The 17733-nt window shown below is 33.2% G+C and overlaps 1 protein-coding gene across 2 annotated transcripts; it reads left to right on the top strand.

Annotated features, from left to right (window-relative positions):
- The first annotated feature begins 8825 nt into the window (after window positions 1–8825).
- On the top strand, window positions 8826–16058 carry LOC134723868 (CCHC-type zinc finger nucleic acid binding protein-like). Of its 2 annotated transcripts, XM_063587412.1 has the most exons (5): window positions 8826–8966; window positions 10140–10312; window positions 10823–10951; window positions 13062–13395; window positions 13716–16058. In XM_063587412.1, the coding sequence occupies exons 2-5, from the start codon at window positions 10150–10152 to the stop codon at window positions 13840–13842; spliced, it is 753 nt and encodes a 250-aa protein (XP_063443482.1). In that variant the 5' UTR covers window positions 8826–8966; window positions 10140–10149; the 3' UTR covers window positions 13843–16058. The 2 variants fall into 2 exon arrangements, with proteins under 2 accessions (XP_063443482.1, XP_063443487.1); XM_063587417.1 differs by lacking the exon at window positions 10823–10951.
- Window positions 16059–17733: the final 1675 nt, after the last annotated feature.

Below are 17733 nucleotides of genomic sequence, written 5' to 3'. Positions count from 1 at the left end.
AAGAGTAGGCTAAAGCCGCTACAAGGCAGCACTCGCACCCGCAAAGTGGAAAGGGATTAATATAAGTTGCAAAACTTGTTTCCCAATCCACTATAAATAAATATGTTTAAATTAAATTAAATTAAATTAAGAAATTCATGCAACTATTTTTATACAAACAAAAATTGAGGTCAATTTTTCTCATTTCAGATTTCAGAAATTAAAAAGAAAATTTCTTTAATTTTTTTTTTTCTTAGAGGATTAATTTTCAACAGCATAGTGAATTGCTCAAAAGCAAATATTTTTTTTAAAGTTCATTAGACCACAATCATTCTGTATCAGAAACCTATGCTGTGTCAACTATTTAATCACAATCCAAATTCAGAGCTGTATCCAACTTGAATCAGAATGGTGTGTCCATACTAGCCCTAACCGTTCAGGGTTCGACCTCTGCGGTCCTATAAAGCTGCGTCCTGCGGAGCATCTGGTTGTATTATACTTTTAAAAAAAGTCCCTTTTTAAGGCATTGAAGATTATCTTTCTTGTATTTATTTTTTTATAATAATGTCTTTAAAGATTGTTAATTCCAAACAAAAATGAGAAATTCTTTTTTTTTAGCTCACCTGGCCCGAAGGGCCAAGTGAGCTCTTCTCATCACATGGCGTCCGTCTCCCGTCGTTGTCTGTTAGCTTTTACAAAAATCTTCTCCTGTAATACTACTGGACCAAATTTAACCAAACTTGGCCATAATCATCATTGGGGTATCTAGTTAAAAAAATGTGTCCTATAACCTGGCCAGCCAACCAAGATGGCGGCCATGGCTAAAATAGAACATAGGGGTAAAATGTAGATTTTGGCTTATAACTCTGAAACCAAAGCATTTAGAGCCAATCTGACAAATGGTTAAATTGTTCATAAAGTCAAGATCTATCTGCCCTGCAATTTTCAGATGAATAGGACAACCAGTTGTTAGGTTGCTGCCCCTGAACTGGTAATTTTAAGGAAATTTGGCCGTTTTTGGTTATTATCTTGAATATTATTATAGATAGAGATAAACTCAAAATAGCAATAATGTCTAGCAAAGTAAGATCTAAAAATAAGTCAACATAAGTTATGCTTTAATACTAATGAATATAATAATATATATTATTAACCAAAATGGTCAGTTGACCCCTTAAGGAGTTATTGCCCTTTATAGTCAATTTTAAGAATTTTCCTAAATTTAGTAAATTTTGGTTACTTTTAACAATTATTTTTTCTCTCTAACTACTGGGCAAAGTGCATTTTAGATAGATGTATTGTTAACAGCAAGAGTGTTCAGTATAGTAAAACTGCAAACACATCACCATCACCAAAACACAATTTTGTCATGAATCCTTTGTTTAATATACACATAGACCAAGGTGAGCGACATCAGCCTATTAGAACCTCTATTATCTTTTTGATATAACATTATACTTTTGGACATTCAATTAATTTTTTCATAAAAAAGTGAGACTTTCATTTTCAACATTAAAGATACATGATAATTGATAAAACCTAAAAGAGTTATACAATCTATATTTAGAATGTAGACTAAACAGATGATATCTTGAATCATTTTAAGATGTTCATATATTTTCAAGGCCAGCATTCAATAATAGTGGGATTAAAATAGGGAGAAGACAAAAATGTCCGGCTGGCTCAATTATTTTTTGGAAGCCTCTCAGGGGCATTTTGTTTTTGTTGTGTGTCTGTCAGTTCGTCTGTCCATTCTGCATAATTTATGAAAGTTTTGAGGTCACATCTACTTGAAACTGTAAAGTATACTTGTTCACTTACTATTAAAAGTCATATGAGGTTTTGACCAAGATTTCATTGATCACTGAAAAATTGATAGTGCAAGATGAGCAGGGTGTCATTTGAACACATGTTCTGTTTGCCTGAAATATATTTGTACATATAGTGTTTCATGTACGTTAATAAAGGAAAGTAAATTACTATGGTTTGTTTAGTAACATTTCTAGGCTGTGCAATAATGTTTAAAATTGTTGTGATTTTTTGTTAGTTTCTTAGCACAATGTTTTTTATTGTTAAGATGTTTTAATTGTTTGTATATATATATATTATTTTTAATAATAAACTGTTTGACATATCTGCTGCAGGTAATTGATTTGTCATAAATAGACCACTTTCAAGTTTGTTGCATATCTGTTAAAATTTTGGTTTAAGTGAACATCATTTGTGTGTGAAGAGGCACCCTCACTCTCAACATGTTGAGGGAGTGGTAGAAAAAATATGGTGCTATATTGCACAAATCATTTGTCGATTTAAATTCTTATAAATGATAATCAGCACTACTGTCATTATGGATTTGTGATTCAATACCTAGAGATAAACATTATCTTGATGAACTTTAAAAAGTAAATTCACAAAAATACTGAACTCAGAGGAAAATCAATTCGGAAGTCCATAATCACATGGCAAAGTCAAATAACAAAAAGTATCAAAAACAAATGGACAAGAACTGTCATATTCCTGACTTGGTACAGGCAGTTTCAAATGTAGAAAATGGTGGATTAAACCTGGTTCTATAGCGCTAACCCTCTCACTTTAATGACAGTCTCATCCTTTTACAAAAGGAAAAATTGCTGAATTTTTTCGTTTCTGTTCTCTTAACTTAAGTTGGTCTCAACTGAATTTAATGAAATTTTTCTATAATGCTTATTACCACCAAACTCAATTTAAGTATAACTTTGGCAGCTTCACCTTTACAGTTCTGAGTTATGTTAATTTACAACGTTATATGCTATCGGGGGCATCATCTGTGTCCCTATGGACACATTCCCCATTTATTTATGATCTTTTATGCACTGTCACTCATTCAAAATAAAATGGAATCACATTATAATTCAAATACAATCCAATAAAACAAAAGTTGATTAGAATGACTCACCTTATAATGGATCATACAAACTCTCTTAAAGTTATTTTATCCACCCTCCTCATTACCCCCTCGATCGACTTCTCAATTCTGTGTATTTTTATTTAAAGAAAATGAAACCTCTTGTACATACTTTCTGGGAATTATACATGTGTCTATTAATTTAGTTCTAGACACTTTCAATTACCTAGTTTGTTCTGCACTAATCTAACAAATTGTTAAACTGTTCCATTGAATGTCCTTTTTCCTTTAATTTAAAAAGATAGGCCGAGCATGAAACAACACTTTATCAGCAGTCTGTTATGTAAACTGCAGGGGCGGATCCAGCCGTTTTAAAAGGGTGTGGGTGGGGTTTCAACTACATGTCCCCATTCAAATGCATTGATCTTCCAAAAACAAATTTGGGGTTACAACCCCTGGACCCCTGGATCCGCCACTGAATTGATTCCCTAAACCCTTAAGTAAAAAAGAAGGAGTCTGGTGGAAAAGTTATTGGCTATGACGATCGCCACGGTTCACTCCTTGGTTTACAATGTTCAAGAAAGCAATGGCAGTATCATAGCTACTAAGGCTGAACTACGTACAGAAAATAAAAATAACCATGCAAACATATACGAATAGCTTAATGATAAACTATGTATACCAGGAGATGTGGTATTGATTCAAATGTTAACGACACAAGCAGGCATGACAAAATGAGCATTTCAAAAGAGAAAAACAATGACTGCCTGAATGATCCTGAATTTATGCTTAATTCCCGGCTTAATTCAAGAAACAAAAATCATGCAATGTGCCTTACAGCAATTAATGACAATCATACACCGTGTAGCATGCTCTTGGTTTGGGAGAAGCACCATAAGAATACGAGCTAAAACCTCACAAATCATGGGACAGTAGTGTAACAGCACAACATAAACACCAGTTAGGAAAGACTTAATTCACCAGATCGAAACTAAGCACACAAAATACACCGGCTAACAGGAGGAGAAAAGGGCCATAACAAAAGATACGAAACATATACATAAACATTAGAGTGATCTATATAGTTAGTAGTAACAGAGACATATAATACATATTATATGTCTCTGGTAGTAAAAGGTTACTGAAAACTGGTTAAAATTAAAATTTCGATTTCTATTAATAAACCATGTGTTCCAATATCATTTTCTGCCGGACTGCACGGAGAACTGTACACCGTCCGTCGGTGTGGGAAAACTGAAAGCATAGTAAATTAACTGTTTAACTTTTAAAGATTGATGGATCACAACCTCGGTGTTGGCAGGCTATATAGAAATAGTAGTTGAACTTCTTACATTACTCGACTACCGAGGCCCTAGCTAGTTTGGGAATCAGACATATATATATATCTTAAAAATCATAAACAATACAATCGCCGGGCAGAACAGTAAAACACGAAAATACTGGATTCGTCCAATACATCACAGTCATCTGATGAAGAAGCATAACAAGTCTATTAAGCATTTGAAAAAATAATAAACATAAATAAAAAAAATAGCAAGCTAGGGCCCAAGAAAATACTAGTGTAAAACCATTCAAACGGGGAAACCAGCGGTCTAATCTATATAAAAACGAAAAACGAGAAACACTTATGAACCACATACACAGACGACACACAACCACTGAACATCAGATTCCTGACTTAGGACAGGTGCACACAATTCCCTTTTCTGAAACAATAGTATAGCATCACAACTTAGAAAGACACAATATAAAATATCAATTAGAATGACTTAACTCAATCAAAAAACGTAGTAATTAAGTCTGCAATACAAACGCGCATATTACCGCATTTGCGTTTGACTAAAACATGCTCCAAAACAACACTTGTAGAAACTTTCAATGTAAATGAAAAATAAATTGTATACAGGCCGTACGGTGACCTATAAATGTTAATGTTTTTGTCATTTTAGTCTTTTGTGGATAGTTGTCGTATTGGCAATCATACCACATCTTCTTTTTTAATATTGTAAATATTAAATAAGTTTTCAAGTTTCAACATTTAAATACATATTGATCTAGTTATAGCGTACATTACAGTGCAGTGAAACCATAGACACCAATATTACTGTTACATTCGTGATAAACCGGTTCCCACCAAACCCTGCATTCTGGCAATTAATCTCCAATGTAACAAGATTTTTTATATTATTGTTACATTTCCATGTGACCGTATAGCCAGTGCCATATAAATACGCTCTTATGGACGGAAATATTTGTATATTGGCTCTATTTGCAAGTTTAAAACATATATGTCCTGTTTAATATTGTCTTGACGGATTTTTTTAATTCTAAATTCCTTGATACACAAACAATTTGAACGGTAAAGTAAATCAATTTATGCAGCCACTTCCTCAAATAAGTTCTGATTTTGTTATCTGTCATCCGATAGGAGCATTGTCGTATGAAGCATGCAAAAATCACAAGTTTCTTTTCTGTATGTAATAATCCACTGTGACAGTAAGCTATAAAAGCAGACTGTACAAAACAGGCAGTGGCTTTTTCGCTGGCTCTGTAACAATATGTTTATTCAAGCCGGCAAAATAGCCTACTGTTATTTCTATAGAAATGATTTTAGCGGCACCAGCAATGTAGTCAGAATTTGTTGTTTTGCTGGTTCTTTGTCAAGAGTGAAATTTAAATAATATTTGTTTTTGAGATGTAATTTGAAAATGTGTACTGTCAACTAAAAAATATCAAATAATTACTGATAGAGTGGGGTGCTCATTTTCGCCATATCTTCAGTTTATGTTCAGGTCTTTATGTTTTTGAAGTATACTAATATTTCTATATGAACATAACTTCAAATGCAAAATATTCTTAGCTTGAAAACGTGTTTGTTTTGAGTAAAATCATCTGAAAAGTTGGATTAAAGGGTGTTTGAAATTTCCTAATTTTTTGTCAACGGGGGACACATATTCGCCGTTTTGACATATCTATTTAAAACCAAATAACTCCAGCTTTAAACAATATTATCAAATAAATTTCATTAGAGACGAATAGCCGACATTTGAAAGGTGTAAAAAACTGAAATTTAGGGCAATCAGTCAAAGAATTACTAAGGAATGCTTCTTTGAAATCGTTTTTGTCATTCAGGAAATTGGCTGAAAATCGTTGTCCATTTTTCGGTCCTTTGCCGTAAGTGCCGAAATTCAGTCTCATTTTCAAAAATAATCATATTTGTTATAAAAATATAATTCAACGGCATATTTCTTCCATTTCAACCATCCTTTGAAGTTTTTACACCTCAAAATCATAAAACGGCGAAACTGTGTCCACGGCGAATATGAGCTCCCCACTCTACCGATAAAACATATTAATTAGATAGGAAACAGCTATAAATATTTGAGATACCTATAATCAAGGATTTGTATAGTTATAACTATACAAATCCTTGCTATAATCGTTTTAAAAACAGTTATGAGTTAAAGTGTAAATAAGAATTTATAACAAGGTAAAAAATATTGAGCATATACCTGGGGCTCACTATCAACAAAGACCTCACCTGGAATCAACCAGACCATAGGGAAAGCCTCAAAGACAATAGGCTTCTTACGGAGAAATCTTTGTAGGTGTACTCCAGCAACAAAAGCCACAGCCTCAGTACTCTTCGCTCATAAAACCAACCCTGGAATATGTCTTACCCAGTATGGGATCCTCACCAAATCACCACCATACGCGACATAGAGCAGGTGCAAAGACGAGCTTTGTCTATAGTTGCTACCAGAACAACTCTCCTGAATGTGAAACTATAAGCTACAGAACCAGAGTCTTGTGCTGTGTTACAAGACTTAACACCAGATGATTGCCATTCCAGCCATGCAAATACTACACAACATGGGACAGTAGGACCAGGGGCAACCACAAACTTAGACAAACCAGAGTGAAGAGGGATGTCTAGTACAAACACTCATTTTTCTCAAGAACAACTAGAGAATGGAATGAACTCCACGAATCTGTAGTGGAATCTGGATCTCTAGAGGACTTCAGGGCCAGAGTGAATACCATCCCCTGCACCCAACCACACCTGAAATAGACAGCAGGATAACCAGTGTACATAGATGTAATTAAGATCATATTTTATTGTAAATACCGTCCAGCCAACGGTTTATTTCCTGAACTTTTACTTTTGGCCAGAGGAGTGGCCTCCTGTCTGTTTGAGATGCACCCCAGTCAACTTACACTTTACTACTAGTTCGACTCGTAACGGGAAGAAGAAGAACTTTTTTTTTATTTAACTATACTGGTCACGGTGATAAATGAGTAATTATTTGATTTTTCAATTTATGTTTACAGCCGTGCACTTTTTTTATATATACTTACTTTAAAAAAGTAAATATTTTACAGAATTTCACTCTTTACAAAGAACTTGCAAAATAACAAATGTACCGTTATTGCTGGTGCCGGTAAAATATCTATTTAATTTCTACCGAAAGCAGTGGCGGATCCATAACTTTTCATTATCTAGCTGTTAGAAATGAACTAGGACTTTTGCCATTAGAAACTTTCATAAAAACCCAAACTATGATGTACCTATCTAGATTAAATAATGAAAATCTAAACCCACTTCTTAATGAAGCCTTTAAATTAACTAAAAGTTTAGATACCAAGGGAACATACTCTTGGTATACTTTTGCAAAAAATGTGTCACAAGATATAAATATTGACATTAAACTTATTGAGGAAACTAAAACTTTAAAACAGACTAAAATGTTAAAACCCCAATTAAAAAAAAGTTATATCAACTATTATCAAACTCTTATTGATGATAAAATAAATAACTTAAATGAAAATAATAAAATATATCTATATAAATTTCTTAAATCTAATATGAATAACCAAATGCAATACTATACCTATCACACCCAAGTAAAGAGACAAGAAAAATGTTAACCAAATTCAGAATAAGCGATCATTCAATTTGTCTCTTCATAGAAACTGGACAATATACCAAAATACCACGAAATGAAAGAAAATGTAAAATATGTAATATCTTAGACGATGAATTTCATTTTTTCTTCAACTGTAAAATAAATAAAAATAAAAGAGAAATCTTTCTAAAATATTATATACAAAAATATGTAAATTTTAATGCACTTAATTTTACTGATAAACTCGTGATAATACTTAATCCATCAACACCAAATGATGTAAAAGCGAATTGTTTCTTTTATTAAAGAGTCATTAGAACTGAGGAAAGGAGAACAGTAACTGTTTTTATCAGTCATATTTCTTATAATGATTGTCGAGTTTTCATTATATGGTTTCATTATGTTTGTTTGTCAATGTATTTGCCACAACCAAAATTGGTTTTTGTATGTTTTGCAAATAAAGATATATATATCATAAAGCTCCGGTCATGCTTCGGTGATTCCCTATATTATCAACCAAATTTTTCCCACGAAAAAGGGGGAGGGGGGGCGCCCAGCCACCTCTGGATGTCCGCATATGAAACAACCATTTTTCCGGCTTGAAATTTGATATTTTAACCAGAGCCGTCAAAATGCAGCATAGGCTACTTTAAAAATTCTATTTTGCACGTGCCGGGTTCCGGCAAAACTGCCACCGCCATTAAAAACGCCAATATTTTTACGTCGCTCCCTCATCGGCGGCATGCTTTAGTATGGGTACACATTTTGAATTCGTCACCTGGTTTTTTGAAATATAATTATATAAACAATTATTAAAACTTAAACTGGCATGATCTTAACAGACTGCTACTGTAGGACTATAAACTTCCGAGAGTCATTTTTCAATACCCAAATTATTAGACTGATATGACCGTTTTGAAACTTGATCTATCTAAGATTGAGGATTGAGGAAACTACTCATAATGATTCCCCACAATAATACTGAAAGAGGTTTTCCATGCACAGGATAAATTTATGACAAACGGAGGAATAGTTCGTGTTTTACTAATTACGACCCCACCGACATAATGTTTTATAGTACCGTGTGCATAAATATTATTTTGCGACTTGTTCAAGACGTTGAGCGACGTGAGGAGAGAAGGAAGTCGGTGTAGGTTGGAGGAATAGGTTTTTTTGTGAGTAATTTATACATTGAATACTTTATATTTGCTCTTGATATCTTTTTTCAAAATAATATTCCACAAATTAGGGTAGAATATTGCAGAATTTATGATAAATTTGGAAACATAAATGGGCAGCATGTGTTGTATTATCTCAAGACTGGCCATGCCGTATTTTTATAAAAAAAGTCATTGAAATGTTCACGATTCAAGTAGAACGACATAAAACACACATTATATTTTACTTTTTAGTATCTAATTTCATCAAGTGTTTGAAACAGCATTTTTGTCTCTAGTTCACTCGGAACATTTCAGATTGATAAATCCCGAGAAGCCTCGAACAATCAAACCACGTGCGAACCATGTGCGTGGTGCTGTGTGACACTAAAAGGGATTAATAAAAATAAATTTGTTAGAATAGTGTACTGGACAATTTTTGAATTGTTATTTTGTTGACGAGGCGAAGAATGAACATCTCCGAAAATATCACTTCATGATATATTTTAGACTGCATTGATGCTCAATATGTTGTGCGGCAAAAATAAAAATTATAAACCGAAGGACCATCATGCGAGTTGGGTATCTGTATACAATACGCAGCAGTCTATGGACACATACTTGTTATGTATATAATTGAACAGTCATCCAGTTATAATATAACACTTAAATCCTTGGTAGCTTTTGATATTGTCAATAGCATATGCGTGCTAGAAAATGTGATATGAGACAAGTCTCCCTCCAAGTCGCAATTTGCAAAAGTAATTTTAAGTCTAAAGTAGTCTTCAACACAAGAGCCTTGGCTCAATCCAAATAACAAGCTTCTAAGAGCTCCAAATATCACTTGTGTAAAACCAGTCAAATGGGGAAAACATGTCTGGACATGGTGAAAAAATCTTCAATTTTTCTACTTTTTCAGGAACATTGAAAAAATCTTGTATCAAAATCCAGTTTAGTTTTGTGATATGAAAAAAAAAACCAAACACTACAGTTGAGCCATGCTTAAAAGTAAATCTTATTGTATTCGCTAGATTAATTTCTTGGGTGAATACAGCCATACAAATTTATTCCTGACAATCCACATATCCTGAACTTTGGACTTGAATGTCTGAATTCTTAATTTCTTTAATTTACATTATAAACCTATAAATGAAATGAATGAACCTGTAATAATTGTAAATTACATTGCAGGTTGGTTAGAATGAGTGACAAGTGTTATAAATGTAGTAAGCCAGGCCATTTTGCCAGGGAATGTCCAGATGGTGATGGTGGTGGTGGCAGCAGGTCAGGACGAGGTGGTGGTGGTGGTGGCTACCGGTCCGAAAGAGGAGGCGGTCGTGCTGGAGGAGGAGGTGGCGGTGGAGGTAGGTTATAAGAGACTGGAGCCTTGTCTGGTTTTATAGATCTGAAAGTTTCAGTGTATGCATGCTTAGATTTTCCAAAAAAAAAATAATAAGAAATACATGTATTTGGCATTTCAGTTATTAAAGAGGAAAGTAATTAGTGTGAATTAAGATAGGAAAGTGTAAGAGAATAGATTTCTGAACTTCTTCGATATTGGCAATGGTTTATTCAGTTGTGTAATGCATGCAGTTTTGTTTTCTCCCATCCAATGAAGTAAGCTTTTTGTCGGACAGTTTCAGGATAAATATTATATAAAATGTCCAAGTACAGTACATAAAATGTGCACAAGACCAATCAACAGAAAGTGAATGCAAATCGGTCAAACAGTTTGCATTATAAAACTTTTGAAACAGGTATCCCCCCCCTTTTTCAATAAATAAGTTTTTTTTTATAGAGATTTTTATTTATTTGGTGAAGGGAATTTAAGATTAAATTAGATTTTTTTTGGTAAATTTTTTATTGTTTATTAGGGACACAATGCTACAAGTGCAAACGTTATGGGCATTTTGCTCGAGAATGCAAGATGGAAGGTGATCGATGTTACAAATGCAATAAAGTAGGGCACCTTGCCAAGGAATGCACAGAGGAGCTAGAGGAAGGTGGGTGTTCTGTGTAGCTCAAAAAATTGTATCCATGTCTCAATTCATATTCCATCTTGAATTCACTAACATTTTTTTCATCAAATATTTATGTTCATTTTGCATCAAAATTGTGCTGTACTAGTTGTCATTTTATATTATTTTATTCGATTTTGAAGTTTGTATATAATCGTTTTAATTGTAGAAGGGTTAATCTATTGCAGGTATCTCTTGTTGATTTTTTTAGCAGAAACCCTAGCCCAGGTGTAAATTGTACTCCTGATCACTGAACATTTATATTTGAAAAATATGATCAGCAATGCTCTTTTTTGTCGTATCATCTATGAATTTTTTTTCTTATCATTCAATATCTTTACTAATAAACATTGAAGGGTTCATCTTCAATTTCATGATTAAATGGTTATGTTTACGAAACAAAATTAACTCTTAAATAGTCAGTCCATTTAAACATGAAATGGAAGTGGTGTCTAGGCTCATCTTTCATAGGTACCATGAAGTAGAATCCTTTGATAAATGTTATATTAAACAGGAAATTATAGCAATCTGTCTTAAAGGGATGTTTGCTAGAAAGAAAAATCAACACTTGGAAACCCAGACCTTGGAAGATTGAATCAATTTTACTAATTCAAAGTGCTTCAATATTGTTGCAGTGTAAAAAAGATCATTGTTTTAACATAAAAATTATTGACTGGCTGGTCTTTATAAATATTTCCCAGTGCTGTAGTCGCAGTTCTTGTTTAATTTGTCTGACATTGATGAAATATCCCTATTTACTTGTACATAAAACGCTTTAGCAATTGGTTTTTCAAGTGTTGATTCTAACAGTTATTTTAAAATTGTAGTTTTTAACTAGTTAGTTTTAGCATATCGAGAATTCTACTTCATTGTGCTTTATTTCTGCATGCTATAAGGTGTATGAAGTAGTACAGGATTCATCACTCCAACTGGTTTTATATAATACGCTTTACACATTCTGGCCACGTATGAAATTTAAGAAGTAATATTCCTACAACTACACAAAAAGCTTCTGGAAAGGAGTAGGTCCGGTAAGAGCCCTTTTTGGCCTCAAAATATAGCAGTTTTACAAAATTGATAAAATGCAAAATTTTAGTTATTTACTGAACAGAAGAGTGCTTCTGCTACATATTTATGGGCTATTTTTGACAATACAATGAACATATATCGGGTACTGGCACCTTAAAGTCATGCTAAATTATTGAATTCTTCACAATTCTAGCATTTTAGTTAAATTTTAGACGGTTTTCGTGTAAAACGAAAGTGTCCGCATTCGTGTTCATCCTTAATATTGAAATGGAAGTTGTATTTTATGATAATACATAACATATATAAAGGTTGAGGATGAACATGGATGCGGCCACTTTCATTTTTGACAAAACCCATCCGAAAAGTGACATTTTTCGGCATATTTGGTTGATTTTCCATATTTAAGCTTGAATCGGATCGTTTTTAATGACTAAATCAGTTGAAATCTTTCACTTAAACTAATTGATTCAAATGAAATAGACACTTAAGTGTTTGAAAAGAGGTCAAAATCTTTTGTCAGATGAGTCTTCTATTTGAGGCCAAAATCGGTCCTTACCGGACCTACTCCTTTGCTGTTCTGGACAAGAGTAGTTCATCTTTAACACCCAAAATTTGGTGTTTAAAGATGAAGTGCTCCTGCAAGAATAGATTCAGGGTTGCAGAAACAGTATTTCCAATGTAAAATACAAATCTCTATCACGATGATGTTGGTTGTTATGTAGGCAGTCTTCACGCTGAGTGGCAGCCCAGGCTTGTAAAATTGCTCTCGGGCCTGTAAAAATCATATATACAGGCCAACAGAATCTAACTAAAAAAAAAATTGAGCTCTGGGCCTGTAGATTTAACAGTTCATTGTGAAGACTGTGTAGGGACGGGGACAGTTGATTAAAAGATAAAATTTTATTAGTCCAAAGAACTACTGAGGTTACATAGACCTACAAGTCCTTCAGGTTTTTAACTAACCTCGGGCGACAGGACTGAGTTAGTGTTGAACCCTGCAAATGAAGCACCATTCTAGATTTAAATCTGAAGGGTTTAAAATGTACTCAAATTCATTTATTTCCAGGATCCTGTTATAACTGTGGCAAATCCGGTCACATGAAGAGAGACTGCCCAGAATCAATGAGAGGAGGCGGTGGTGGTGGCGGCGGCGATGGCTGCTACAACTGTGGAAAATCAGGTCACATGGCTAGAGACTGTCCAGAGGAACGTCAAAGCCGTGGGGGAGACCGAGGAAGTGATGACCGTAAATGCTACAACTGTGGCAAAAGTGGTCACTTGTCAAGAGATTGTGATAGTAGTAGTAGTGGTGGTGGTGGTGGTAGACGTGGAGGTGGCGGCGGCGGTCGAGATGGTGGCGGCGGTAGAGATGGTGGCAATGACAATGTAGAATGCTACAAGTAAGTATCATATGGATAATCATGAAAGCAATGCAAATACTAGTAAAATTTTTGTCAAAAACCTGCTTTTTACAGGATTGATTATATCCAGAATTTTTTTTTTTGAACATATTGAAGCAGGATTTCATCTTGCTATTGCAAAATGAAGGATATATTGACAAGTCTATAAATCCTTTTGCTAAAAAAATTAACATAAGTTTGGATTATTTTTCTTTCAAAAAGCACAATTTGCACTGTACAAGCAATTGTCACTTAAATCAAGGCCATATGATACATACCCGTTTATAATTTCGATGTTTAATAACCAATTTGTGTTTCAGGTGTGGAGAAATGGGTCACTTTGCCAGAAATTGCTCCGGTGGAGGCGGTGGTGGTGACAGAAATGCTGATGTCAAGTGCTACAGATGTAACGAGTACGGCCACTTTGCTCGTGAATGTGATCAATAGGAATTACAACACTGATGTGGAGGTGTTGTGTCATGTGACAATTCCTCCTACAGACCCCAAGTTCAGTAAATGAAAACAGACTTGGGGATCAATTTTGTAAATGTAATATTTGGTAGTGGCATAGACCCAGGTGTATTGTGGATGGGTCTCTTAATTTTATTTTAACAATCTTCAAGTAGATTTGATTTTGTTGTTTTTTCTCAAGGATTGAGTATTTGCATTATAATAAATATGATCACTATTCAACATTAAGCCAGACTGATTAAGCTAGATGTAACCGAATATTAAGTTCAAAACTAATTCAGAGTTGAGTGGAATCGACAGTTTTTTGGGAACAAATCTTGTAAAGCTTGTTAAAGTTTAATATGTGCTAGTGGGATCACATGAACAATGTGTTCAATATAGCGATATTCTTTTTTTTTTTTTCCTTGACGAATCAGCTGACGTGTTGTGTAGTTTTCATATTGTAAATAATTATTTTATATTGTGTAACTCCAAAGTTGTGTAGAGAGAAGGTTCCGAGAAGGAAACATCATTCCATATTAATCATCTTGCATTGCTGTTCCCATTGATTTTGCTGGATATTCTATGTTATAATAAGTGTAGATGTTGATTTCTGTCAATACACAGATGATATGCAGGACTTTAAATTTGCATACACTGTACATGTACAAAATTTGTACAATGTGTTTTTTTTTTATATATACATTAAAGTTGTAGTGGAAGAAGGGAGGTCAGGACATGTCATATGATATGTGATTACATTAATTACATATTGAAAATGAGCAAAAAATCACACGAGGTTAAAGATTTTGTTGTACAAAAATTGTGTATTTCAACATGTGGAAATTGGTTGGAATTTTAACAATGGCACCAGATTTTTATTTTAGTTGTATAATAGAAGCCAGTGTTAAATTGTTATGGTGTCATTAAGATTTTTAAAAAGTTGTCAAAGTGTTTAGAGGTGTTCCAAGTGAAGGAACAATGTGGAAGCCGTCCATAATTATTTCAGGTGGAAGTAAAAAGAGGTTCCAGGGTTTATTTATATATGTGGCAGCTTAGGGCCCCTTAAGAGCAGAAGGGACAAGTTTGTAGTATTAGAGAGTTCTATAATTATCAGCATTTAAAAAGGTTTTTTTTTAACATTAGTGACAGGCGTATTAAAGTGAACTGTAGATATCTACATTTCAAAGAAACTAGTTATGGAACTTTGATGCTGAAGTGCAAAATGTTTGGGCTTGCCTGTACCAAGTACAGAAAAGCATGTTTTTGTTATTTAATCACTCTTTGTTATTGTGTTCAGCATTTTGCATTTTTAGTATCATCTAAAAATTAATACATTTTGTTAATTGCTTTTGTTTTTTCTTGAAGCAATATTCGTTTGGATGATAAAGTATCAAAAAAAGATTTTTTAATGAATATCATTGTGTTAAATACAATGTAGTTTTGCCTATATTTTATTTTTGTATTGTCTTAAACATTACAGTTCAGTTGTAAAGGTGGGAAGGAAACTTGATCCATGATATTTTGTTAAGAAATAAAGTGCACTTTACAAGTTAATATATGGATCTGCCTATGGAAAACTATGCATCGTCTTCCTGTTTAAGTTGAGGTGGTTATGAGGAGATGTCTCCTTTCAGAGGAGAAGTGTTGCATTTATGTACAATAACTTGATATTCATACAAGCTCATTTTTATTGTCATTCATTTTATAATTAATTGCCTTCCATTGAGTTATTGTACATGATTTGCATTGGAAAGGGCACACATAACATACTTTGTAACACATTTATTCCTTAGATCAGAACTTTTATGACCTAAATATACATGTTAAGATTGAATTTACAAAGGGAGGTGCTGTGTGTGTCCTTTCCAGACCTACTTAAAGGCAGCTTAATTAAATCATGTTGTCGCAGTGGAGTTTGTGAAGGAGTATTTTGTACATATATTTGTTAATTTTTTAGTGTCCATAACTGAACAAAAAGTATAAAATGAAATTTAACTGGACATTTTTTAAACCGGTGTTTAATGAAGAATTGGGTAAAAAAAAAGGAATGGAATTTAAAATGTGTAAAGGACATTTTTTTTTTTTAAAGAAAATGTGAAAGTTGGCTTATAATGAGAAGAAATGAATTGGGTATTAAAAAAATTTGTGAACAATGTAAAATTCAAATGCTTTACTGTGGATTTTAGTACAAATAAATAAGTGAGTTCAGATTTATAGTATTTCTTTGCCTTAGTTTAAAAACTGTGATACCTGTGTTGCATTTAATTGGATGTCATGAGCACTCTGTAAGTAGCTGTAAATCTGGATCTCCAGTAAGAATGTTGGAGTAAAACAGATATGTTCAGATGGTTTCTTAATAAGTATTGTTTTCTATTATGGTAGCACAATACAAAGATTTTATAACTCCAACTCCCAAGTTTTAAAATGCTGTAACTTTCTTAATAATGCTTTAAAATTTATAAAAGTGGTAGTTTTGGATAGCTAACAGATTATTCTTTCAAATTAATGCAATGTTAGCATTATAATTGGTTACACAATTGTAGCATAATACTAACATTGCATTAATTTGAAAGAATAATCTGTTAGCTATCCAAAACTACCACTTTTATAAATTTTAAAGCATTATTAAGAAAGTTACAGCATTTTAAAACTTGGGAGTGTTATGCTACAATTGTGTAACCAATTATAATGCTAACTGTGTCTAAAATAATTTTCACCAAATTTCCACTTTCAAATGAAATTAGCTTCTGTTTAGGTATCCCTAGAGGGTTGATTTTATTATATGTTGTTCCTATGGCCATTATCTACAAAAGGGTGTCTCAGATTTCAGATAGAATGTATAGAACAAATTTTACAACTAATTAAACATTATCTTCTTTTATGTGGTTAGGATGTTTACACTAATTAGAGATTTACAAGAGAATGGAATACCATAGAGACAATCTGAGACACCCTTTTGAAGCCCATGATGTGTTGATTAAGATTTCGTTAAAATTTTCTTTTTAGTTAAAGAGATGATAGAGCTAAATTCATTCAAGTGAACTTACCCAAATTTTGCCACTAATTACATAATAATTGATTACATAATGATTGCATAATAAAAATATTTCATTCATTTAAAAGATAAATCTTTTATCTATCTATAGATACCTCTTTTATTATTTTCTATACATTCATAAGAAAGTTACAGCATTTCAAAGGTTAGTGATTGGAAGTAAACAAATCTTTGTATTGTGCTACCTAAAACCAACCATGAACTTGGAATGCAAGTGTTCTGCAATATGGAAAGCAAAACATTGCCAATAATTTCACCGACAGCAATCTAAAAAATAATGCAGACTAAATTAATACATTCACTGAAGAAAATGACGGTTACTGGAAATGCTTGCTTGTGTTTTTAAGACCGTGCCCATGTAACTAAGATTCAGAAATGAAGGACCTGAATCATTCACTTTCTATATTTAAAAAAGATGTATACTGTAATAGCCAATGAAACAACTCTTCACACAGACCAAATTACGAACAAAAGGTCACTAGGGCCTTCAACAATGAGCAGTCTGCTATAAAAGGCCCTGAAATGATAAATGTAAAACAATAAAAACCAGAAAACTAAATTTATTTTTTGAACAAAGTAAAAATGTAAAACACATCAACAAACGACAACCACTGAATTTGGACAGGCACATACAAACAATGTGGCTTGGTTAAATATGTTGGCTGAATCCTAACCCCTCCCCTTACTGGAACAATGGTGAAACAGTACAACATAAGAACAAACCAAAGATGCCAAGTAGAATTCTGTGAATATCTCGGTTACTGACAGCTACTGATAGTTCAAAGCTAAAAACTATTAAAAAAAATTCCTTCCTCTTTGTCCATACTTTG

Source organism: Mytilus trossulus, chromosome 1, assembly GCF_036588685.1.
Source record: "Mytilus trossulus isolate FHL-02 chromosome 1, PNRI_Mtr1.1.1.hap1, whole genome shotgun sequence".
Taxonomy (NCBI): domain Eukaryota; kingdom Metazoa; phylum Mollusca; class Bivalvia; order Mytilida; family Mytilidae; genus Mytilus; species Mytilus trossulus.
The sequence above is the reverse complement of the archived record's forward strand: the minus strand, read 5'-3'. Positions and strand labels throughout refer to the sequence as shown.